This window comes from Aspergillus lentulus (genome assembly GCF_001445615.1).
Source record: "Aspergillus lentulus DNA, contig: Alt08, strain: IFM 54703, whole genome shotgun sequence".
Taxonomy (NCBI): domain Eukaryota; kingdom Fungi; phylum Ascomycota; class Eurotiomycetes; order Eurotiales; family Aspergillaceae; genus Aspergillus; species Aspergillus lentulus.
In genome coordinates, this window is record NW_028322118.1 from 4658052 (window position 1) to 4683179 (window position 25128).

Genomic DNA, 25128 nt, shown 5'->3' on the forward strand with positions numbered 1-25128 from the left:
TAACAATTGACCGATCTAGCGACAATCGTCCTTTCAGGACGCAATATGTAAATACAGAGCAGAAGCAAAGTTCCCCGCAATCAGTCGAAGCGAAGATACGAAGACAGAGGTAACATGAGAAATTCTAAGTGTCCTCCCTTTTGAATCCAATTTCAACATCACTCTTGACTTGAGCAGGACAATCTGTTCTGGCCATGGCTGAATTTATATGAGACAGGATATAGGAGAAGAGCGGGTCTGGGTACCACAGGTGACATGTGAAAAGTAATAAATCAAGGCTGTATGGGGTATAAAATGAATGCAAAATGATGCAGGCTGAATTCAGCTCTTATGTGGGAGCCCATCTGACAGATGTGAGTTAACGGGAGAGCTGGAAAAGAATGAAAAAGATGCAAACTTCCATCCTGGATAACCGGCCAGGACATGAAAGGCGGCAGCAACAAAAAGGGAAACGGCATTGATCACCAATTCTTGGAGCTCTTTCGCGACTTCTGACGAGCCCGGTCGACTTCGCGAGCAATGAGCTTCTCAACCTGATCTGGCGCCGCGCTGGAGCTTTGGGAGTCGCTCGACGAAAAGTCTGAGCTCGTTGCACCAATGGTCAAGTAGCCGCCGGTCTCCTCCAGAGCCAATGGAGTCACAGGTCCCGGGCTGCGTAAAGGATCTAACCTTGGGGCTGAGGGACTCGGCGAGAGCGGCCGAGACGGTGCCCTGGAGAGAGTGACGCTTTCCACCAATTCTCTGTACTGTCTCAGCGTGTCACGAGAGCTTGACGATGTCCAGTATGACTGCTGTCGGGTATGCCGGGGCGACGGAGGCTGTGCGGCCAAACTCTGGGAGTTGTTGGAGGGCTGGTAGACAGCGGGATGGAACCGAGGCAGGCTGCCGAGATGGAACGCTGGCACCGACTTAGCCGAGTTGTGAGGGCGAGAGCGTGTTGGCTGTGGAGATGCGGAGCGGGTCGAGGGTGACATGCTGGGCGACATGGCCGGCGAATAGAACGAGGAGCTATCGGAACGCATTCTGGAGGATGGTCGGTGGTATGAAGTGCGGTGATAGCGGTCACTGTCCAGCCGGGAGACACTCTCGCGGTTCCTCCAAGGCTTGGACTGATCAGACTGCGGGAAATAATCCTTTTCAAAACGCCCCGTCAACGGGGTGACCGGCAGATCTGAATCGTAAGGACTGCTCGGCGGTTTTGGTATGGGAATTGGACGAGAGGTAGAACGGCTGAGGATGACAGTTTCAGACAATTCTGAGATTTCCGAAGCGGGTGAACGAGGAGATAGCGGCGACGGCGGATTATATGTGGAAGAGGTAGCCGTCAGGTCACGCAAGGACGATAAGGAGACTCGAGTGGGGTGACCGTGCTTGGCGATCAGGCTTTCCAGTTGGTCTCGGGCTGAAGCTGCTGAAGGACGATGCGAGGGTGACCAGGAGGAGGGTGAGAGATTGGCTAAGAGCACGCGATCAGCAAGAATGACCAGAGAAGGGAACCAGACATGCCACACGTGTAGGGTGGAGAACTGGAGATTGATGTCGACGGTGCCAACACAAAGGGGGAAGTAAACAAATCATTAAAAGGGGATAAGATGAAACGCGGACGGTTCGCATCTAATGATGCCAATGAGAGCAATGGACAATCCGCTAGGAGGGGAGACAGGTGGAGAAGAGGGGTAAAAGAGGCATCTCTATGGTCGGATGGAGTGGCTGCGGGCATGCGCTTGAAGATAGACGCAGAGGATAGAAACAAACGGATAACTACTTACTGCCGAGCAACGGGGGAGAGTGTATTGAGCTGCAGGAGGACGGATAGAGAGAAGAGGATGAGGACGAGGAGGCCGAGAAGGAGGATGGTGGGGAGGCTGCCATTGAGGCTTTTATCCTTTTCCTTCTTAGGCGAGGATAGTTCTGTCCCTGGCCGCGGGAGAGATGAGCCCACATCAGCGTGCTTGCCCGACTTGGTAAGGGTGGAGAGAGACGGGAGATGACAACAAGGAAGAAATATGGAACCAGGCACAGGAACGGGTATCGAAAATGATCTCCTCTGGGGTGCCCCGTTTCTTCTCAGAAGCCGCAACAGCCGACACAATTCTGAAGAAGACAGATTTTCTTGAGTAGGTAGGGAGAGACGGAAGTGCTCGATGCTTCACACAAGGAAAACAGTGCAGTGCTTCCATAATCATCTTGCGGGAAAACGATCAAAGGAAAATCACACAGCAAAGAGTGTCATCAAAAATTCCTGACAACAAAACAAATCGTGACATGGCGTCATTGGAGGAGCTGCGGATACAAAAGCGCAAACTAGCAAAGAAATTGGGTGGACGGGCGGGACAAGTATGTTACGGTACGGTACGGTTACCGCCCATGGTACCACCCTTGAACCCCGGGTATTGGCGGATTTGCCCCACACTTTCGCCCAGTCCAGCGTCCACCACGCAAGGGGTAAAGCAAAAAAGCAAAAAGGCAAAAGAACAAGGACATGCATGCTTTGTCCCAAGGCAGACGGAGAGTCAAAAAGGCAGAAAGGGGTGTTTCAAGGCAGGATAAGTGCGTGCAGAAGACATATCTCACTCACCTGCGACATGATTGCTGGTCTTAGTCAAATGATCCTGGCAAACGGTGACTGTAGCGGGTCCAATTTCCCCCTTATCCCAAACGCTGATTGGTGTCTGATTTGGCAAGCATCCGACAGACGCTATTTTCAGGTCGCTTGCCGTACGAACCGAAAATAGGAAGACAGTCAAATTAAAAAAACATGCGATGACGCAGTCCAGGAAATTTGTGGCTTGGAAAAATGTTGGTTTAAATGATTAAGCAATGACGACCTGCCAGGAGGACGAGCGGTTTTGCAATCAAAGTGATATTCAAGTGTTGAAGATCCGTTGTCAGTGGCTTGTTAGGAAGAAGAGGAAAGGTAGCATAAATGCATAACACACAGTCGACGCATATGTCAGGTCGTACGTGGTCAGATGCAGGACGACGAATCAAGGACATTAGTCAACTGGGACTGTCAGACGCGTCGGCAAGATGGGTTGGACTAGGCATCAGCAAGACAGTGCGCTACACTGTCTTTGTAAGGACAGGACGAAAGAAAGAAAGCTCTCAGCAGTGGCAAGGTCTGACAATCTTGTCCGAGGGCCAAAGAGATTCAACAACGGTCTGACCCAACGAGACGGGGTGAGCTCTGTCCTTAAGAGCTAATCGGTTGCCTTCAGGAGCATCGGGATTTGTCTACACCATCCACCAGGTTTCGCAGATAAAAGGAGCTCTGTAACCACACGCGCAAGCAGCGGGTGACCCCGAACCCTACTCACTGAGCTAATAAAAAAAAATGGTGTGGGAAAAAAAACAAGGCAGAGGCAGTCATCACAAACAGCATCACAATATAAGTGAATATGAGGGCTCACTTGAGAATTTGCTGGAAAGCTGGATGGCTGTGGATTTTACTGAATTTGGACAAGAATTGAGACCGTTTCCCACCATCAAAAGGAGCCTAGAAACCGATAGTGGGACATGGTCGATCTGCCGGGGTCAACAGCGAAGGTGACTGGCAGACGGGCAGTGCTGGGCTACGCCTCTTTCTAGTACTAGTTGCGACCTACAGTTTGAAGGTAGGTGGGCAAGGAGCACTGAATAATGCTGAATGAATAGAACAATGAGTATAGACAGGGTTGGGTACTGCTGCTAGTGTCGGTAGAGGTTTCCATTCTGATGCTGGAGTCAGTTCTTGGATACGCCGTACTTTACTCATGGCAGACAAGAGCTCTGTTCATACAAGCAGCTAGAATGATCCAATCAAATCACTTTATCGACCACACTAGCTACCTGTGTCGAGTCAGGGAAGCGGAGAATCGATATTTGCTTTTCCGAAGACCGTCTTCCTTCCTGTCGAGCGCATTATGGTTCTGATCATCACGATCCACAGGGTATCTAAATCATCCACCAGGCAGGGCGATCAGCCGACTCGCCCACCTCCCATAGCATTGATCCACCCCCGCCCGAGCGTCCTCAAAGTCTGCACTTTCGGATTTTTCTGCTAATGCACCATCCAGTGCGTCATGTTTCAAACAAGGTCCAATAGTCATGAGCGGATGACTGTTCCAAGTATCCGAGAGACGAGCGATGACCAACATGGTTCATTGCCACCGTATGCCCTGGGAAATGATATCCGACACAAGAAATAAATGCGAAGGCAACTTAACTGATATCCGTCTACTCCGTACCTGCAGTGAGATTCTTATTGGGTTGCACTCAAGACTGATCGACAACACTGTCTGAGTTGAAGTACTCCTGATGTCTTACTGAACAATGGGTGTGATTTGCAATAGACTCGACTCTCTCAGCCTTCATGACTGGGACACTCCCCTGCATAAGTTAGCTCCAGCCTACAGGCAACTGAACGCGCCAATCCGCTGCTCTCTTCCCAGATTCCAACTACTCAATCACAGCCTCGCAGCCGTTCGAGCAAAACTAAGCCGTGCGAAGCAGGGTGGACAATTCAAGACATTTGCGCATGTCTCGCATCCACACAGTCTTGTGCCGCACATAGCTCCCTCTTTCTATTTTAGCACGATCTCGATCCGGATTCTGCAGAACCGGCACATTATACCGGCCAGTCATCCTGATTTGATCCCTGGACGGGTCCTCGCATGACCTAGTGGGTGTGGTGACTGTTATGGCCGGCTGAGCACTATTAGTGAGTATCCTATCCTGCCTTGCAGCAGGAACCTTACAAGTGATTATCTGGGCGCTCTGGAATCTAGACAGCCGTCTGGTTCTGGAATCGGTAGGCTCCAGAATTGTGGAATTTCTACTGCATGCTGCAGGTCAACGGGTGCCTACTGCAGGTGCTGACATGTGCGCCGCTGAGGCAGCGAATCCTGATCCTTGAGCCAGCCATATTATTGACAGGCTTCTAGGATGATTGTGATACTCTAAATGGTCAGGGATGAGCTTTATGATCATATGGCATTATGTTATTGGAATATGGAACACATCTGGTCTAGGAAGCAAGACATTCGGCTTGAAAAAATAGCCTGCAATAGCTGGAAACTAGTGGTGGCCGATGACCTTCTTAGGTTGATACAGATCGTCAATACTCTTGATCTCCTCCTCCGTGAGCTTGAACTCGATCGCCTGAATCGCCTCGTCCACTCTTTCCTTCTTGCTCAACCCCACAATCGGCGCAGTGATGAACGGCTTCGACAACGACCAGGCCAGACTCACTATGGTCATCGACACACCGCGTTTGCTGGCAATCTCATCGATCTTCTCGCTGATCTTCTTGTCCGTCTCGGTAAACGGGTGGCCCATTAGTTTACCATTCAGCGATTTCCCTCGCGTGGTTTCCTCGAATGCTTTCCACGGCCGGGTCAAGAATCCCATCGCGAGCGGACTCCATGGAATCGCACCCATCCCGAACTTGGCACATGCGGGAAACATCTCCCGCTCCTCCTCCCGGTAGATAGGGTTATGAAAGTTCTGCATGGAGATGAACTCAGTCCACCCGTTCATACGCGCCGTATACTGGTACTCCAGCAGCTGGTGCGCCCACATCGACGACGCCCCGATATAGCGCACCTTGCCCGACTTGACAACGTCATGCAGTGCCTCCATCGTCTCCTTCACAGGTGTGTTGGGATCAACCCGGTGGATCTGTAGCAGATCAACATACGGCAGATCCAACCTCTTCAGACTCGCCTCGATACTATCGAAGATATGCTTCCGGCTGAGACCGTACTCGTTCACGTAGCCGGCGTTGTCGCGTTCCTCGTTGGACATGAAGAGGGGATACTCGTTGCCGCGACCGACGGGCGCCCACACCTTGGTCGCGATGACGATGTTCTCGCGCCGCCAATTGTATTTCTTGATCGCCTTGCCGAGAATCACCTCGGAGTCGCCGTTCGAGTAGACATTAGCAGTGTCGAAGAAGTTGAGCCCCGAGCGGTAGGCGTGGTCGAGCACGGGGAGTGCGTCCTCTTCGCCTAGAGCCCAGTCGAAGCGTTTCTCGGGGCTGCCGTAGCTCATGCAGCCCACGCAGATGGGCGAGACGCGCAGCCCGCTGGATCCAAGTTGGACGTATTTCATTTTGACACTATTAGTAGCCCTATGCTTTTTGTACCCCTCGATGAAAGCACCCTGAAGATAGATAATATACCATCGGCTCCACCGGAAGGCCGGACTTAGACACTCGTTTTATATCCTATTTCCGATATTGCCCTGATAGTCATCATTCTACTCAGTTTCACTTGCGCAAGAAACAGGGAATTCAGATATTCTCCTGCGTTCAATCCACCAATGAAGCAAGCAGTACAACCCACTACTGCAATCGCGGGTAAGGTAGTGCGGACTGAGCGGGGTAAATAGCAGCCATTTAACCAGATTGCAGGATGCAGGATGCACAGCTGTCGGTTCCTAGCTGACTCAAGTCGCTCCATTCTAGGATAATTGAGCTATCAAGGATCAAGTAGCTTGCTATAATCATAGAGTTTCGGAGATAGTGCCGAAGTAACCCCGCATATACTTGCAGTTGCTCCGGGACGTCCATTGAAGCATCCATATCCATCTACATCTATTGTGCTGACTAGAGAGTTCTTCCTTCGAGAATACTTCAATACAATGTAGAACTAACCTGTACGGAGTACTACGTACAACCACGGAATGAAACCTCCCATCCAGGGAACTCCCCAAACCGCCCTGATATCAACATTCGCCCAACATGACGAATGTGGCCAACCAACCCATCAACCTATAAACCCTCGACTCGATCGCTCACCACCCGCAAAGTCAGCAGAGACCATCTGAAAGAGAAATACTTGAGAACATCAGAATGTCCCTGCGCGGCTTCCACACAACCTCCGACACCATCGTCCTCAAAGACAAGCATATTCTCAGCAGTCGCTGCAAACGGCCTGACGGCACCTACTCCTTCTCCGAGATTGATCTGAATGATTGTCTGGGGAATAATAATGGTAAGTTTGACGGTATCAGGGTGATGCGCTGTGTAGCGGATAACGGACGCTAAGATGTGCTTGTGCTCTAGGGAAGTTTGTCTGGGGCGGGGAATCGTTCGCAGTAAGCGCATCGCAGGTGCATCTTGCGTTGGAAGGAGGAGAGGGAACACCGATGTTGCATGCGCAGCTGAACGACCGGCATGGGAGTGTGCAGTCTGCGAGTGTGAATCTGGGAGAGTGCATCCAGAATGAGGCGGGGGGGTTGGAATATATGCATTGTTGAGGTGGAAGGGCAAGTACTAGAACTACATGAGTAGATAATACGAATATACATGAAAGTCAGATCATCCAAGAACACCCGTCCAGCCATTGTCCGCCGGGATAAGGGCGCCGTTGATCAGTTTCGAGCCCTTGCCGCAGGCCAGAAACAGGCACATGTCGGCTACATCGTCGATCTCGCACAGGCGCGCTTTGACGGCACCTCCGATCTCGACGGCTTTGTCTTTGCCCTCCTCGTTGAGGCCGGCTTGAAAGGCGTCGGTGATGTTAGTGTTCATGCCGCCCAGCAGCAGCCCGTTGCACCGGATGCCCTTGTTGCCGTAGAAGGCGGCCGTGTTCTTGGTCAACCCGACAAGACCGTGCTTGCTCGCTGTGTACGCTGCGCCTGCTTGGAGTTAGCAATAGGAGTACTTTAGTTGTCGGAGAACATACCCGCTGCCCAGCCGGCCTTACCGGCTACAGAGACGATGTTGATGATACATCCATCAGGGGTAGGCTGCGCCAACATATTCCGCACGGCTAGCTTGCTGAGAAGGAATGGGGCTGTGAGGTTCACGCCAATCACTTTATCCCACAGTGCCTCGTCGAGATCTCCCACGGGATCAAACCTGTCCATGATTCCAGCATTGTTAACCAAGATGTCGAGCTTCCCAAAGTCCGCGATGATCTCATCAAAGAGAGTTTGAACCGCGCTCGCGGAGGTTATGTCCGTCTTGATAGCTTTCAATCGACCGATTTCCCCCAGTTCTGCCGAAGTCTGCTGTAGTCGGTCCTCGTTGATATCGCAGATCACCACGTTTGCGCCAGCCGCAAGGAAAGTAGACGCAATGGCCTTGCCCAGCCCGCCAGCTCCACCGGTGACCAGGCAGGTCTTGCCAGCAAGTGAGTTTTCAGATGATGGAGAGAGCATATCGAGTACTGTCAAATACGGAAAAGGATGGATGATCCAGCCAAACATCCATCATGCCTGACTGTAGGCTTCCTATATACATACTCAAGTTCGTGCAAGTCCTCCTCATTCATGGAATGCCGAGCACCCGCGAACACGCAACACGACTTGCTAATGGTACGCCATTCCCGTCCAAGTCGAGAGCCTCGTTTGGATGGTTAACTAATATGGCACGTCCCCGAATTATACAGCCATTCAAAGGTGGGGATAGTCCGTGTTTGGAAGCGAACATCGTATTGCGTATTCGGTGGATAGTCACGTGATGAATTAATTGACGCCTTAGTGCCGTATTCCTGCCATTTATCCTTTCAGCTGACTTGGGCCCCAATCAAAGTGTGCAGTGCATAGTACTAGCCAATGTTGCTATAGTACTCGTGACCTCGGTTTGAACCATGTTCTGAGTTGTTTGATATGACTAGGCGAAGAACCGAACATCGGAAACAGGGCGATTTGCAAATGCCGCTTATCGGCTGAGCTACATTGCCGTTGTCGGGAGGATGAGAATCTAATACAAGCCGGACATCATGAAATATCATGATAGAGACACTTGAACATAATTTTCGAATTCACTACTCGAGCGTGCTGGGTTCTAGTGCAGGAAATAATCATCACTAGCAGCAAGCCATCCATCAGTATGGCCTCATTTGCGTACGTCTTCCGAGTTCGTGTCAGTTGAAGACTCCTAACGACCAACAGGAGCAATACCTTTTCTCACCAATTATATGCGGCTTTCCGGCCAACATACTCGAAGCAGCTCTACTCCGCCGTGCTGGCATATCATAGAGGTCCATCAAAGACAGCCCTTGACTTGGGAACAGGCCATGGTTTAGTCGCTCGCGAGCTAAGTCCGCATTTCCAGCAGGTCCTCGCCAGCGATCCATCCGCAGGGATGATCCAAGAGGCACGCCAGTTGTCCGCAGGTTTCCCCAATATAACTTTCCACCAAGAAAGAGCAGAAGAGTGTCCTTTTGCTGCAGACGCGCAAGTAGACCTAGTAACCGCTGCGCAGAGCTCGCACTGGTTTGACTATGCCAAGTTGTGGCCGGAGATGAGAAGAATCGTCCGATCCGGAGGCACGCTGGCTTTTTGGGGCTACAAGGACCATGTGCTCGTATCCTACTCCAGAGCAACCAGTATCATCAATGAATATGCATATGGGCAAGATCCTTGGCTGCTGGGAAGCTACTGGCAGCAGCCAGGCCGCAGTATAGTGCAACAGAAACTGCGAGCTGTCCAGCCGCCGGTTGAGGACTGGGAGGATGTCACTCGCGATGAGTATGAGCCTGGAGCAGACGGAGGGACACGGTTCATGCATGCGAGAATGACTTTGGGGTCCATGGAGGAATATGTCAGAACATGGAGCTCGTTTCACGCATGGCAGAGGAAATGGCAGGATAGGACGAGGAGGGCTCCTGGGAATATCGATCAACGTGGTGATGTTGTTGATGAGATGATGGACAAGATTCGAGAGACTGAATCGTCTTTTCAGCGAGATAACTGGAAGGATGTGGAGGTGGATGTTGAATGGGGGAGTGCGTTGATTTTGGCGCGGAGGAGGTAGCCGCTATGTCGCACCTATTAACAACATAGATTGAAATGGAAAGATGAAGAAGTACCCTGACAAAATGCCGACGATGTAAGGCCCTGTTTTGGGTGTGTTGGAGTAGAATTAGATACACTTTCGTCAACCACGGGCGTGTGCGCACGCCCTGTCAATGGCATTGCTGCCCCACCAAATATCGAGCCACACATTCAACAGAACTGTCAAATATAGAGCCCAGGTCAGAAGAAATGTAATAGAATTATTGTCTTCAAGAAGCCACTTTCCCTTTAGTGCTTAGAATCCATTCATCTGGGTCTTACATGTTGCGTTCCATCCAGACCCTTCGAACTACTTGTCACTGGACTATACTACCTTCATCAACACGGCGCGCAAATTGACCAGCGTCATTTTCTTCCAAATGGCTCAAACGGCAACTCTGCCAACAAATTCTATCAGAATTCGTACGCACAAACCTGCAGACATAGACTGGATCATCTCCCGCCACGGCACCCTCTACGCAGACGAATACAACTTCAACGACAAGTTCATCGCCCTAGTCTCGAAGATTGCGTCAGAATTTCAGCAAAATCATGATCCTACTTTGGAGCGCTGTTGGATCGCGGAGCGTACTACTGATAAGACCATCAATATGAGAGTGGGCTGTATGATGCTTGTCAAGGACACCGACTCGCCTGATACAGCCAGACTGCGCTTATTTCTTGTGGAGCCGCGCGCTCGGGGAATGGGAGTCGGAAGGTCCTTGATCAAGCAGTGTATTGAGTTTGCGAGAGAGGTTGGATACAAGCGGGTGGTCCTCTGGACGCAGAGTATCTTGGGTTCGGCGAGGAGGCTATACAAGGCTGAAGGATTTCAGTTAGTGAAAGAGGAGGAGCATGAAGGGTTTGGGATGACGTTGGTAGGAGAGTTATGGGAGCTTGAGCTAGAGAAGAAGTCTCAGGACGAATAGTACACTGGCTAATAGTGTAACTGCTGCAGTCAATCCCTGCGTAGGTGTAATGAACTCGACTGCAACAGCAATTGTTATACTTATCATGAAGGTAATTCAGCAATGCGATAACGCATAGGGCACTTTAGTGTACAATCGTGTCTTATTGCCTAGTCAGGATGATCGGCTCATAAGCCACCACAGTCTTGTCAAGTCCCTTATGCTGCAGTGCAGCTTCGATCACATGTAAGTGCTCAGCGAGGCGTCTTGCATGGGTAGAGCACAGAACACAGCACGGGGATCCAGACCATGGATCGACGTCAATTTGATTATTCGTGCCACGACCGCAATATGACACGCTCGGGAGGCTTCAGGTGTCATTAGCGAGCGCAACGCAAGAAACTACAATAGCTCCTGCTAATCTAGACTTGATCTCTCCTTACTCAAAGTTCAGCCACCAGCTGAATACCACGAACTTGGGGCCACAAGTATTGATATAACCTAAGAGGACCTCGGTGTGTCTTTGCAATTTCTCCCGGAGACCTTCTCGCAGCGATTCTGAGTGACCCGCAGGACTGAGCACCTGCCTTACGCTATTTGGAGAGTCATCGGGAATGTTAACCGGCCCGGTATCATACACATGATTCCGCCAGTAAGTTCGGAAGTGCTTAACGCTGAATCCTGAGCATTGGAATCTCGTGAATCACGATGTGCTCTACGGTATGCTTGAGGACGCTTTGAAGAGCACAACACCTACCTCCATATCCACTTCACTGATTTGTACTTACGGTGGACGTTCGTCAACATGGCTCCCAGTTCGGAGAGATATGCCTTGCAGAGACAGTGATATCTGTCTTTGACTCGGGGAATTGGGTTGCTGATATCAATGTTTTGAAGACCCTCGGAAGTGGCTTTTTGGTGCGGACCCAGGAATGCCGCGAATGCGAGTCAAGCAGGGTAGAATCAATGCCTGCATTTGTCTGTGTCGCAATCAAGAATTAGGATGAGATTTTGGATCCGACGACTGACCCAGCCGTATTCTAATCTCACAGCAACTGGCAGGCAAGACTGGCGGCAATGAGTATCTATATAGAACTTCAGCACCGTGCCCTGCTATCTCAGAATCATCGTTGCGCGGGCTATGCAGGCAGGGCTACTCAGGAGAACGATTATCTGCGAGCCCCTAACGTTGTGTAGCTTGTCTTTATATTGTTAGTGATGAATAAAATGTGCAGGCAACACGGTATACCAGATGAAACAAAGTAAGGTAGGCGATGGCGACAGGAGCAAAGCAATGCTGACTGGGTGAGTCTCAGCCTGAGTTCTGTCTGAAAAAAGCTTCAAGAATGGCTAGCAACTCCTCCACAGTACTATCTCCGTCTACTTATCTCGGTCTTCGTCCCAGTTGCCTACCTGATCAATTGTGCTAGTATTCCTGAATCCTGATTGATCCCCATCCCCGAGAAACGAATACTTTTTCAGCGCGATGATGGCTTCGGTCAGACCAGATCGCCTGTCCAATTGTAAGAATGGATCCTATTGGGAAAGAGTGGCCTTTCGATATTCCTCCAGGTTCGTCACCTGGGAAAGTTGGATGAGGTGGAGTAGAGTAACGGCGTTATCAGAGCGAAAACCACAGGTCCTTCTTGACAAATGTAATGACACTCCACGATATCTCCGCACTTTCTCACTTATGCCGGGCACATTATTAGACTATCTAACATCTCTCTTAGCTGATTCGGCTTCTCTGCGTTCCCCTCACGATCATTCGACTTTAATCTCCAATTCGACCCACCTGTCATCGCGGAGACCTTCTCGATTGGGAAGTCTTGGTCGACTATCTATCTTATCCTTATCAAGCCTTCGCTCTCTACCTTCAACCCTATGGCTTCCCCGTCTGTTGTTCTAGTCCGAAGGGGTGGTTCCTGTGTCAAGGGAAGATGCAAGCTCATGGAGGCTTTTGGGAGGGGGAGTCGAAGTTTAAAAGCCCCTTGACTTCGGCAGGGTCATTTCATCTCGAACCAACTTTCTGAAATCGCAAGAGAGCGGTACTCTGTGCCTACTGTCACCATGGCGGTCATTGAGGAGGATAACAAGCAAGTCTTTCAGCCGACAGCTGGAGAGGATGTACGCCTTGAGAATCTCGGCTATGAACAAGGTGCAAACACTGGTCTCAAATGGATAGACTATACTAACGTAGAACAGAGCTCAAGCGGACCTTTGGCCTCTTGGGTATGATCGGTTTCAGCTTCAGCATCGTTACATCGTACGCCTTCCTCCTTCCTTTGTCTCATGGTGGAAATGCATGCTGACTTATTAGATGGACTGCCTTGAGTGGCGTGTTTATTGTAGGAGTCACATCGGGTGGACCTCCGGTCATGGTATTCAGTTTCATCGGCGTCAGTCTTCTTACACTTGCAGTTGCAATTCCCATGGCAGAGATGTGTTCCATGTACCCTGTCGCAGGGGGGCAGTACTCGTGGGTGGCCGCTCTGGCTCCCCCAAGGATCGCACGGGGGCTGTCATACATAAGTGGATGGTTCATGCTTATAGGTATGTCGGTAGATTCTCGATCATTAGGTATTTTGCCGCATATTTATTTGAAGCAGGAGTTCTTGCAATGGGTGCCACGAACAATTACATCGCAGCCAACTTTGTCCTTGGAATGGCCAATCTCGTCTTTCCTGAATACACCATCGAACGATGGCAGACCGTTCTTGTTGCCTACCTCGTTGCTTTCATAGCGGCCGCCGTCAATATATGGGGTCCTCACCTACTCAACCGCATATCACGCTTCATCCTGATCTGGAACGTGGGCTCCTTCATCATTACCATGACCGTCCTCCTCGCCACAAACGACCACAAGCAGCCCGCTGCATTCGTTTTCTCCGAGTTCCAAAACTTGACCGGCTGGGGTTCAGCGATGGCCGCTATCGTCGGGATTCTCCAGTCCTGCTTCGGGATGTGCTGCTACGATGCACCCGCACACATGACCGAGGAGATGAAGTCCGCCTCGAAAGAAGCCCCCAAAGCCATAATTCTCTCCGTCGTACTCGGCGCATTCACCGGCTTCGCATTTCTCCTCACCCTCTGCTTCTGCATCGGCGACATCAACGAAACAGCCGGCACGTCCACCGGCGTACCCGTCATTCAGATCTTCTACGATTCGACGGGCAGTAAAGTCGGCACGTGCTTTCTGTCTAGCATGATCGCCGTCATTGTCATTGTTGCGGGGAACAATCTGCTTGCGGAGGGCTCACGCTCAGTCTACGCGTTCGCCCGCGACCACGGCCTGCCCTTCTCCAAAGTCTTCGCCAAAGTTGAGAGCAAGCGCCAAGTGCCCGTAAACGCCGTGCTGCTGACACTGGCCGTACAACTCGCTCTGGATGCTATTGATTTTGGCACCACGACTGGATTCGAAACTGTCATTGCGATCGCAACAGAGGGATTCTGTAAGTCTTGTCGGGGTCAGTCATATGCAGAACCCCTGCTAATCCTCTACAGATTTATCATACGCAATGGCCCTCTTCAGCCGTCTCCTCGGCTACGTCACTGGCCACCAGAAAGAAATGAAGGGCCCCTTTGCTCTGCCACCGTGGATGTCAATCACGCTCAATGTCCTGGGGCTTCTGTTCCTGCTCTTCGCATCTATCACTTTCAATTTCCCGACCTACTACCCCGTTGACAAGGACTCTATGAACTATACTTCCGCCGCGATTGGTGTGGTTGCGCTGATCAGTCTTGTTACCTGGTTCACTACCGGTCAGAAACACTTCACCGGACCGGGAGGCATGAACGTGTTGCATGGACAGGAGACGGCGGCTCAATCCGAGGCAGAGGTAGAGAAGAAGTAATCGCGATGCAGATGCATATATCTTGTATATAGTTAAGAATCTACCGAACCCAACACTCGCTGTTAACAGACCTTGCCGGAAGTGAAAGTGGACACAGGTATCTCTCATGTACTATAGTTCAACGGGAGTAGTAACCCTCAAAGCAAGTAACTTCCCTTGCCGCAAGGCTATTTAGTCGTCTTCGCAGTTGCAGCATACATAGGGGACACGTCATCCGCATCACACCCAATCACTTTCAGTCCGCGTAGCGTGTGAGAATTGAAAGCCGTTCGCGAGTCGCAAAGCCCCTGGCTCAGCGGTTCCCGCTGTTGTCCTTCATGAGCACCCATAGCATGGACTGTCTCAGTGTATAAAACCAGGCATGCAGAGAGAAGCAGCAATACCTCTTCACAAGGTGGAGGAGGAAGGCTCTGTGGTTTACTCCCTTAATGCATAGAGTGGTTAAATTGTTGCTATGTGCTCGGTTCACGGCTCACTGAAGATGTTCCTGTCTAATTAAGTGAAGTTTATTCCTGTGCCATATGAAAATACCTCAAATTTGTCTACTCTACCTCGCATTCGGATCTTTTCACATGACTGCTTAGTTCCTCTTACATCCCGTTTTTAGTTCCCAAGCTATCTTATGAAAAATTCAAAACCACTAGACGATGTACGGAGTACTCCTTTCAACACAGATGCTTCCTGTGCAATAGTCGTGTGCCCAATCGGGAAATAGGACCGACACTTATCCGAGTAGCTTAAATGAGCCTTCGATTAGAAGGCATACTCGGTATTTCATTCAACATCCTCTCATCTCCTGTCTAAACTATCGCTGCAATTATCAACCGATACTCTCGCTGCCAAGTCCGCTTCCCCAGTCGGCGACAGTCTGGTTGATAATTTCAAAATCACACTATATACCACTCGGGAAAGAACTGCGAAAGTGATGGATCCATTCGACCGACTTCCCTGCTTCGTCCTACAAAATATTCTTTCGAATCTGGCAGATTTGCCCTCGCTGTATAGATTGCATAATGCATCTCGGGTTGTCGCGGCATTCCTCCACGAGAATAACGGTCGATTCGCCGTGATTGTGGACGCGATTATCGGAAACCCAACTCGCGAAAGGGGCCTGCTGCCACATGTTCAGCATGCAGTCAGGCTCTTGGTCCTTGTCTGGACCCGAGCCTCGGATTTACAGCCCCGGCAGGCGAATGACGAAGCTGCAGAGCCACTAGAGGGGTCATACACAGACATTCTAAGCACCCTACGATATGTTAGAGAGCGGTTCCCCCAGAGAGAGCTTCCAATGGAGAAGATAATATCCAGGTCAACGCCGTCGGCCATTCTTTGTCAGCTCCTTGTCTTGATAACCCGCTTGCGTCGCATAGCTCATGCTTGCTTCCATTCAATGATTTCTAGGTGCTTGAAGTTGCCGGTGGAGCATTTGCCTAAGAAGACTAAGAAATATATCAATACGAGGAGTGTAGTTGACCGGAGTCAACGCCCTCAGGGAATTCCTTATGTTCCTCTTGATATCGGACCAGCAACGTGGTTTGAGGAGCAACGCTTACTTCACGGTTTACTCTGTATTGTTCTTTTTTATGAACTTCGGAAGACACACGCGGAATGTTCAGTTATAACGACAGACGGTCAGCCAGCCCAGACGTTGCTGGATGACAACGTGGAAGGGTTCTGGAAAACAATGTTATGGATGTACAACGACGGCCAGGTCGAGCAGATAACAACTCTTCTTCAATGGCTAGATGAACAGGCAGGTGGGCGTGGAACGTTATACTCCTGGTTGCTCTCCAGAGCAATTCCGGAGCAATTCAGTCATTGCTGCGGTCGTTATACATCAATGACAGAGGAGCAATGGAACAAGGCAGAACTGGATACGTCTGGTGGCTGCTCTTCCCAAGGCACACGGTGTTTATGGCAATGCAGTACACACAATTTATCGCCTCTCAGATGTGTACGCTACTCCGCCTTTCGCCCATATTGTCTTGTATTCTGGGATGGCATCAGATTGGACGCCCTGGGATTTCCAGGACCGAACAATTTGCGCGAATTGTTTTTCGCCTGGTCGTCCATACTTTCAGAAGAGGAGTGGGACGAAATATTAAGGCTGCAGCCCGTGACGCCACGGTACGACGAATTCGGGTATAGTGACTGACTTACGAACTGCTTATGTATAACTAAATGGGGAAAAAATTCTCCCCAGTCTTTTCAGTCTGCTGGTTTCCCAACGGCCTTTGTCATGATAGCGGCTGTCTGTTCATTGGCAACCAAGCACTGTATAACATGCCCAAGGTTCTGGACATTATTTTTGGCGACCCTCTGCCAGAGGAGAAAGATCACGTCCGACCACGAGCTCAGCGGCACGACCTGGTCGGCTGTCCAATCCAGTTGCTGAGCCAGGGGGATTCCGATTGTCGTCCGCAACGATTAGCCCAGCGTCCGCATTAAACAGACTCTCATAATAGGCACCGGATTTCTGGCAACACTCAGTCAATTATAACGTGGAGGGCTCTGGTGTCTGTCTAGAACTCACTTCGTAATGTGTACCATCAACGGTCACATCCCTCGAATGATCAATTCTAGCCAGACGGTTGTTCGATTCATCGATGTTGAGTTCCTCCAAGGCGCCCTCCAGAGCTGTTTGAAACAGTGTCTCGTAAGGGTCTCTACTGGGACTTACAACCCACCCATACTTCACCAAGTCCCCATAGTCTGTCAAGTGACTGACCGGGGTATTTGCATATTGATTTGCTACTTCCTGGTCCCCGTTCATCGCGCAATGCAGTCTGCGTCCTTTCTCAACGTAGACATCCCAGATATCCGCTCGGGCAACGAGTTTGTCAGTTGTCCGCTTGACGACCGAACTGCCCTGGGACCATCGCTGCATGTGCAAGCCATTGGCTGGTAGGACATACAGAATGAAAAATTGCAAGCAGGGAAAGGAGGAGGGTAACTGCACGCCATAGATTGGCAGCAGGTGGTGTCCTGACACCAGGAATGAGCCGAGCCATGTAGACAGACAGGCAATCAAGTTGCAAGTAGTTGCTTTACGCAAAGAAGGGGAAGAAGAGGTTGACGACTTAGGAATATAAGGGACGGCTGACTGATCGGAGTCCAGAAGAGAGAATATGGTCCCCACGTTCAAGCGACTTGCATGATTACTTTCTCGTCTGGGCTCTGATAAGCAAGCCCTTCTTGATTCCTGCATCCTTCCTATGATGGATTAAACGCAACAGGGGCATTACAGTCTGGGCCGATGGTAAACTCCGTGGATGCTGATCGAGACGGAGACTTTTGCCTGGTACAGCGCAGAAAGTGCGGTCTAAGAGCTGGATTAGATAGAACACCAGCTCCGCTGGAAAGTAATTTGGTCCATCCAGGCTGCCTGGGACTGCTAACACTCGCATTTTCGGTGCAAATGCCTTAACCGTCAATAGTAGCTAATGGAAGTATGCAGCGAGAGAACTAGATTCAGGTGTTCAAGAGCCACTTAGTCCCAAGTTCAATATCTGTAAATGAGCTGCGGCATTTTACCGACTCTTAGAGAGTGCTGGTGTGTGTTAGGTAGTATTGTAGGACTGGGCCTCTGAGGGCTAAAACTTAGGGCAGAGGAAAGTGATGAGCTGCGCCGCTGCGGGCCCTAAGGAAAAAGCGGGCTCATCCGTCTCGATGTACATACAAGTTTAACTTGTACTTTGATCATGTCTCACTTGAAACCCCCCAATCGGATCGACGTTTGCTTGCATTTCTCCGGTGTACTGACCATTTTTGAGTTAAAATATCGAGCCAAGTATCTCGACCTTTTGCTACCTGACTAGCGTTAGTGCACCAATTTTTTGTTGGTTGAGCTAACGACGACTAAGATAAATGTGATCGCGCAACCGGCAACCCAGTCGGTGGACCGTGAGAAGAAGGCGATGCATGGTGCTGGCTGAAAGATGGTGATATCGGTGCCTTTTGCAAGACTCAAAAGGACTGTCCATCAATGCTTGAGTGCCAATCAAGTGATTGGAGACGAGGGGGATGTTCGAAACCACCAGTCGTTTCTGGCGGTTGCGCTCTTATGAACGGTATACAGGGTGTGTGTTGGAGCAAATGTGATCCAAGAACCTCGGAACCAGTCAAGGAAGAATGGAACAACGGCGACCCATGGTGCTGGCTTAAAGAAGACGATATGGGCGCCTTTTGTAAGGATGCAAAGGACTGCCCAGCGGATCTGAAGTGTCAACCAAGCAGCTGGGCCAAGGGAGGGTGCTCAGTAAACACGCCACTTTCCACCCGGGATCTCTTGGTTTCTGATAATGGGACATCTCGCGCTATCGCAGGACCCCATGGCCTCCGGCTCGATTTGTACTTTTAGCTGCTATCCTAGGTGCACTACATAGATTTATAAATTCTTCCATCCTTCGCTCATGTTAGTCATGTACTAATCATATTCCTTAGGCGGAGTTGCTGCCAGCCTAGTAGTAATAAATGTCAAAGACATAGATTGAGTATTCAGACTCAACTTCATGCGCTAGAAGAACTTGATCCCTTGTCATAGTAGTTTTCTTTTACTTTCCCATCTAGAATGTAAGGATCTGAGATGTGCTTGTGAACCCTCGTAGTTGGCGTCCCTATGGCGCTTATCTTCCCATCGATTCCGTCAGCGAAGGCCTTATCGATAAGCAGCAACAACCCCACACCAGCTATCTTACTTTTTCCTCCGAAACGACTTCCCCAATTTCTCAGATCAGCACTACACCTACACAGTTCGCGTTTTGTACATATAAACCTGATAGACCTCTACATCCATCATGGTGCGTCACCGCTCTCCCGGTTGATATTCTACCCACCACCCATCCCAAGATGCGCTGACCAAACCACAATTCAGCCTCACGCCGACTCCTCCTACTTCTCAACCTCTCAGGAACCCACCAAGGCAGAGGTATACGCACAAGTCCTCGAACAAGCCAAAGGCCTAGTAACAGGCCAGCGCAATTGGGTAAGCATCTCCTCACCTCCCGTCCCCTTCTTGCACATCACTAACACACCTACAGGTCAGGTAATCACCATACTCCCTGCCAACCCAACCAAGCACACAAGACCCTGGTTTTCTAACAAAAACAGCAACTTCTCCAACATCGCCTCCCTCCTCTGGCACGCCTACGCCGCCCTCCCGTCCCCCTCCTCCTCTGTAAACTGGGCTGGCTTCTACATCCGCCAGGACAAATTCCCCTCGCTCGGCTCCCAGAACACACCAAGCGACAACAACAACAATATCCTACTACTAGGCCCATTCCAAGGCCGCCCCGCCTGCCAGGAGATTCGCTTCGGGCGGGGCGTGTGCGGTTCCGCGGCCGAGAAGCGCGAGACGGTGATTGTCCCGGATGTGTTGAGTTTCCCGGGGCATATTGCCTGTGACGCGAGTAGTCGGAGTGAAATTGTGGTGCCGATTCTTGTTGGTGGGGAGGTGAGTTTGATTTCTTTGGTGGAAGGTGTGTTGTGTTGTGTTGTGTTGCGTTGCTAATCGGTGGTAGACGGTTGCGATCATCGATGTTGATTGTACGGAGCCGGCGGGGTTCGATGAGGAGGATAAGAAGTGGTTGGAGGAGCTTGCGTCGCTTCTATCGGAGTGTTGTGATTGGTAAGTGTGGTATATACGGTTTGACGTTTGGTTCGGCTTTATTTCAGAAGCCGAGGTGTCCCTTTTTAAAAGATATTCTCTACGTCCAAGGAACTTGGGCTGCACGTGGCATTCCGTGAGTGTTGAAGAGATACTGTCCGAATGGATCATGGAAGGTCCATTTCTGTAATAGTTCAGTTGTACCTCAGCAAGTTTTCCGCTCATTAAGCGAAGCGGGAAGAGAATAGTATTGCAAGAGTAAAGTTCAATCTTAAGCACACCTTTGTGCCTTGAACAAAATAGTTCTATGACCGCACAAGTATCATCCCTGAAAGTCTATGCCATGTTCTTCGAGCAAAGTGAATGTCCCACATCCCTTGAACAAATGTATATAATCAACGCCAGTCCCATAGTTCTGCAATGTCTCGCGGAGAGCATCGCGGTAATGTGTAACACGAAAACATGAACAAAAAGCAAGCAGGAAATATACAAAGGCCGGCGGAGCCAGCTACATATTGAGCAGGCTCATCTGTCGCTTCATCGGACTGGTAGTCCCTGAGTCACCGTCCTCGCTGGGCCCAAGACCGCTGTCGGTGCCAACCAGACCAGCATCGGTATCAATGTCCCAGTCCTCCTCTTCCTCATCCGCAGATATGTCATCAGTCCCATCGCGATTCCAGCTTTTCTGAACGGCTCCGCGGGTGTTCCAACGCAGTGCTCGCTGAATACTTTCAAACCATTCCCCGCTCCCGGAGACCACAGTAGGAAAGGGGTACTGGCTGGCTTCAACGGTCACATAGTCCCCTTGGCGGAGCTCAACGCGTCCCTTGCCATCAAATGAACAGTAGGCACTGGAGCGGGATCCCGTCGGAACGGCAATACGGAGCAACAGAGAGTCTGACAATACCATTGGACGGAAAGACAGAGTATGGGGGCAGATAGGAGTAAGAAGAATGCCAGGAATAGAAGGATGAATAAGAGAGCCACCTGCAGACAGAGAGTACGCAGTAGATCCTAATTAGTGCGTTAGCCAATTGCAGACCATTTCAACCAAGCCCAGAGAACTTACCAGTTGGCGTGGAGAAGATGCAGCCGTCCGCCTGAACCACGGTCAAGAGATCATTGTCGGCGTACAACTCAAGATTTGACACATAAGGTGAAGGCCCCCGATCTATAACTAACTCGTTTAGGACCTCGAATTGCTCTCCTTCTTCGACTGCATCTGCTTCTGCACCTTTACTTCGGTCTTTGCGGAAGACTGTGCAGGTGAACCGCATCCTCAGGTTGACGCGCATGCCGACGTCTCCCATGACAGCATTCAAATGTGATTTGTAATTCTCGAATTCGAAATTCGTTAGAAAGCCGAGGCTTCCCAATGAGAAGCAGAGCACCGGCGGAACAATCCGCTGGAAAAGCCAGGACGTGAACAGGACCGTACCATCCCCCCCTAAAGTAAGAACAAGATCAAACTTCTCCGGAGCGGCCCAACAGAGATCCGGAGTCCAGTAATGCAGCATCTGCTCAAATCGCGGCTCAGATTGCAGCAGTCCCGCTGCGTCAAATCGTTTGGAATGCCGTAGCTTGGAATCAACCCATACGTTAACCCCCAGATCGTTCCCATATCGCGGCGTCGAGAGAAGCCACTCTGCTAGCTCTCGCGTCAGGTGCACCAGGCGGTTATCGCGCGCCTTTGTCACAATCATCACATTCTTCACTGCCCGTTTGATCGGCCGCCTTTGAAGCTGCTTCGACACCTCCCGCACTCCGGTTGCAGTTTGTACAAGCCGCGAATGCGACAACCACTCATCGTCGGCGATTTCCTCTAGCACCTTCTGAATGTTGACGGCATCGTCGAACCGCCGATGGAAAAAGCATGGCGATTGCAGGACCAGTTGCGCTGTTGAGGGCGACCTTTCCAGGTATTTGCCCAGCTGTAGGTTCGAAAGAGCCGCGGAAAGCTTCTGTGACGATGAGTTGCTGGACCGTTGTTGCTCCGTCTCCGCTGAAGAACTCGAATTGGGGCTTGTAGCTAGTAATCCGAGAGACGCCGCCAGCGGCGCATTGGAACTGGGATTGGTGCACAGCGACGGTCGCGATGCGAGGGCCTTCATGATCGTCTGTCGGGGTATAAGGTCGCTTGACGATGCGTTCTTGCGATGCTGCGAACCCAAGGGGCCCGCACTGCGGAATGAGAGGAAAGGGGACGTAGGTAACGAGGCGACGGGCGGCGCTTCTTCCTGGTGAAGCTCAAGCTTCCGCGGGACGTTGGCCCTACTGTTGGACAGTCCGGAGGAGGATTGGTTCACATGAAGATCGTTTGTCGACTGGGAAGGATCTATATGACTGGCATAATCCCGAAGGAGCGATGCACCGACGGTTGTGGACGTCAAGGAACAGGAGTCTGGAGAAGTTGGACCTGATAGTGGGGCTGCGGAGGAGAGCGGCGGTGATGAGGATGACGAGAGAGCGGAGGATTCAGAGGGAAGGGAGTCGGACTGGAGTTTCAGGGGGCCATGGCTTGAAGAAGAGGAAGCCATGAGTGATGATAAAAGCCCGCGAATGAGTAGCGGAGGTGTAGGGCCGACTGCCTTGGAAGGGGGGATTTGTGATTATTCCATTGACTTGGGGTGTTGTGTCTCTCAGACGTAAGACGGAATTATTGTTAATTCCAGCGAAAGATGGACAAAAAGGGCAAAATGGCCAACATGGACGGGGGAAAAGGACCGACTGCTACAAAGTAAGCTAGTGGAGAAGGCGGAGCAGCCGCGGCAGCCGTGTTCGGATGTAACGGGGTTTGGCGGCGGATTACAAACATCCTTAGCCTCTTCTCAGCCAGGGAATCGTGAGCAAGAATGTCCGGCATATTATGGCAGGTCCAGTCAGCATTTCGATCTGCTTCCATGGTCCGTAGTCTTTCATCATCATTTCAGATCGATCACAAATCATCATAAAGCATGTTGTTTTGCATTTCCAGAACAAGGTAAAGCAGCATTCTTTCCGATGGCATGCATATCATCATCTTGTTGCTCTAAGGAAGTGCTACGTTATTCTTGGGATAGGAATGGCTTTCTCTAACATAAAGGGTTTGGTCCCAGCAGTGGGAAGTGATAGTCATCGAGCAGACGCGGGAGCGTGATGGGACAAGGATCGTGGCAATAAGGTCAAGTCACCTCGGACCCATTCGTAGTCGGCAGCTTTGCCTGACGTACTGTTGAATTTCGTACAAATTTGAGTTTATGGCTGGCTATTTCAGTCCTATCTTCTGCAGGTTGGAGGGGTTGTTTCCTCCAATTGGTGGTCCATATTTAGAAATTCAGTGTCACAACGGATAACCCCAGGAACGGCCAAAGATAGTCTAGCAGAAGTCGACAGCGTGATAGCACGCCGGGCCAGAAAATGTAGAGCCAGATACTAGGTTAGCGTGTCGTGCGGTATGGGCTCGTGCAAGAATCCATAAGAGATGGTGACTCCGGAGAGCAAAACGCCTGTGCGCACCAATGGAAGGGTCTTAGGGTGTGCCTTGCAATGGTGCCGACGCCAAAATGTGCTCTGGTCATGCCAAAGCAGCGAATCTGACGTTGCCGAATGCACGGGAGGCCATGGCTTGAAGGAGCATCCCGAAATAGCACCTCTGCGCTATCAATGTGTTCATGCAGCTGCGATCACTCTAGCCCCAACATCACGCCGCATCGATCTTCCAGGCATAATCCTGGTAGACCTTGTCCTCGATAGTCTCCCGCATGAATTTCTCCAACCCTTGTTCACCTCCCTCTCCGTCCATACTGACATCGCCATCGGCACTGCCGGCCAATGTGCCGCGACAGATTGCGGAGGCATGCTGATGGACTCTTTCCCATGTAGCAAAGTCGAATGTTCCCTGGCTTTCATTCAGAAGTAGGTGACCCTTGCTGGAGAATGCCAAAACGTGAAGAGATTTCGCGGTTGCCGCTTGGCTAACAGAAGGCTGTCGGATAATATCTCCTGACGACGTGACTGCCAGGATGGACGCGGTGAAGGTCATCGATAGGGGAACAGAAGCCGAGATTAGAGCCAGAAGAGCAGCATGAAGAAGAGCAGGAAGGAGAGTCAGATACTGTTGAGTACAGGCAAAGTCAGCCATGTCCACTTTCGCCTAAGTATAAGATTCCACCACGATTGCAATAAACCACTCACCGAATCTCCCCGACAGACACTTTCACCACCCACTATCGCCAATGTAAGGACAACGCCTCGGCGAGGATATCCCTTCTCTCGTCCCAGAATCAACCTTCCCAGCATAGTTTTCAGGATCCCCTCAACATATCTTTCACCAACACCACCAGGAGTAGTCCCAGGTTTCACAAAAACTTCGACAGTCGCCTCTTCGGGCTTCAGTGCATCGCGGCGACCAGGCAGCTCGACAGGAGCATTTACGGAACCTAGGATGTCGAACCCCGTCGAAGGACATTTGTAGGATGCCGACCCGTCGGCGCGAGTAAGAGGAGTAAGGGAGGCGGTCGGCCCAACCATTGTGCTTGTCGATGATTGCCGGTCGGAAACAAGTTGAACGCCTAAATCAAGACCGGAGAAGAGCACCAGATCCCTCGGAAAAGCGGATAATCGACGGGGGTTTGGCGTCAAAGAAGAAGCTGCTGTGTGGAGGGAGAGAGAGAGCGACGGTCTTCCGCCTGGAAATTTTTGGCAGCAGGATTGAACAATGCGGGCTGTTTCCCGATTGGCTGATCTGGCTGCTCGAATGGCCCGCTCCATCCCACATACACAGTGTATGGCACCCACGCATGACAGGGAACAACACACGTGTCTCTAGAGAGGTATAATACATCTAACACCTCTAATGATCTTGTCCTGTGCAGCTTTACTTCTTGTTTCTGCATGATTCAGGCAGTAATAGAGGCGGTCGGAGCCCAAGATTCCCACCGTATCCGTCGCCTCCGAACTCAAGAGGACACATGATACTGGCGACGTACTCCGTAGTGTTTTCCCTATCGAGTCAGCA

The 25128-nt window shown here is 50.8% G+C and overlaps 9 protein-coding genes across 9 annotated transcripts; 3 read left to right on the forward strand and 6 right to left on the reverse strand.

Annotated features, from left to right (window-relative positions):
- Positions 1-461: 461 nt before the first annotated feature.
- On the reverse strand, positions 462-2587 carry ALT_4708 (uncharacterized protein; the record flags this gene model as incomplete). The annotated part of the gene is made up of 2 exons (XM_089599789.1): positions 462-1526; positions 2579-2587. The coding sequence occupies 2 exons, from the start codon at positions 2585-2587 to the stop codon at positions 462-464; spliced, it is 1074 nt and encodes a 357-aa protein (XP_089456127.1).
- A 2468-nt stretch (positions 2588-5055) lies between these two features.
- Positions 5056-6090, reverse strand: ALT_4709 (aldo/keto reductase; the record flags this gene model as incomplete). Its single annotated transcript, XM_033556826.2, has 1 exon — positions 5056-6090. One exon carries the CDS (start codon positions 6088-6090, stop codon positions 5056-5058), a length of 1035 nt encoding a protein of 344 aa, XP_033412717.1.
- Positions 6091-6832: 742 nt separating this feature from the next.
- Positions 6833-7239, forward strand: ALT_4710 (CVNH domain-containing protein; the record flags this gene model as incomplete). Its single annotated transcript, XM_033556827.2, has 2 exons — positions 6833-6974; positions 7046-7239. The coding sequence occupies 2 exons, from the start codon at positions 6833-6835 to the stop codon at positions 7237-7239; spliced, it is 336 nt and encodes a 111-aa protein (XP_033412718.2).
- A 61-nt stretch (positions 7240-7300) lies between these two features.
- On the reverse strand, positions 7301-8145 carry ALT_4711 (SDR family NAD(P)-dependent oxidoreductase; the record flags this gene model as incomplete). Its single annotated transcript, XM_033556828.2, has 2 exons — positions 7301-7620; positions 7668-8145. The coding sequence occupies 2 exons, from the start codon at positions 8143-8145 to the stop codon at positions 7301-7303; spliced, it is 798 nt and encodes a 265-aa protein (XP_033412719.2).
- Positions 8146-8818: 673 nt separating this feature from the next.
- ALT_4712 (trans-aconitate 3-methyltransferase) lies at positions 8819-10694 on the forward strand (the record flags this gene model as incomplete). The annotated part of the gene is made up of 3 exons (XM_033556829.2): positions 8819-8832; positions 8881-9716; positions 10066-10694. The coding sequence occupies 3 exons, from the start codon at positions 8819-8821 to the stop codon at positions 10692-10694; spliced, it is 1479 nt and encodes a 492-aa protein (XP_033412720.2).
- A 2049-nt stretch (positions 10695-12743) lies between these two features.
- Positions 12744-14527, forward strand: ALT_4713 (putative GABA permease; the record flags this gene model as incomplete). The annotated part of the gene is made up of 5 exons (XM_033556830.2): positions 12744-12831; positions 12879-12939; positions 12994-13226; positions 13283-14125; positions 14178-14527. The coding sequence occupies 5 exons, from the start codon at positions 12744-12746 to the stop codon at positions 14525-14527; spliced, it is 1575 nt and encodes a 524-aa protein (XP_033412721.2).
- A 2302-nt stretch (positions 14528-16829) lies between these two features.
- Positions 16830-17414, reverse strand: ALT_4714 (uncharacterized protein; the record flags this gene model as incomplete). Its single annotated transcript, XM_033556831.2, has 2 exons — positions 16830-17003; positions 17061-17414. 2 exons carry the CDS (start codon positions 17412-17414, stop codon positions 16830-16832), a joined length of 528 nt encoding a protein of 175 aa, XP_033412722.2.
- Positions 17415-20640: 3226 nt separating this feature from the next.
- Positions 20641-22669, reverse strand: ALT_4715 (putative NAD+ kinase Utr1; the record flags this gene model as incomplete). Its single annotated transcript, XM_033556833.2, has 2 exons — positions 20641-21146; positions 21202-22669. 2 exons carry the CDS (start codon positions 22667-22669, stop codon positions 20641-20643), a joined length of 1974 nt encoding a protein of 657 aa, XP_033412724.1.
- Positions 22670-23811: 1142 nt separating this feature from the next.
- Positions 23812-24641, reverse strand: ALT_4716 (putative exosome complex subunit Rrp46; the record flags this gene model as incomplete). Its single annotated transcript, XM_033556834.1, has 2 exons — positions 23812-24225; positions 24306-24641. The coding sequence occupies 2 exons, from the start codon at positions 24639-24641 to the stop codon at positions 23812-23814; spliced, it is 750 nt and encodes a 249-aa protein (XP_033412725.1).
- Between the last annotated feature and the right edge of the window lie 487 nt (positions 24642-25128).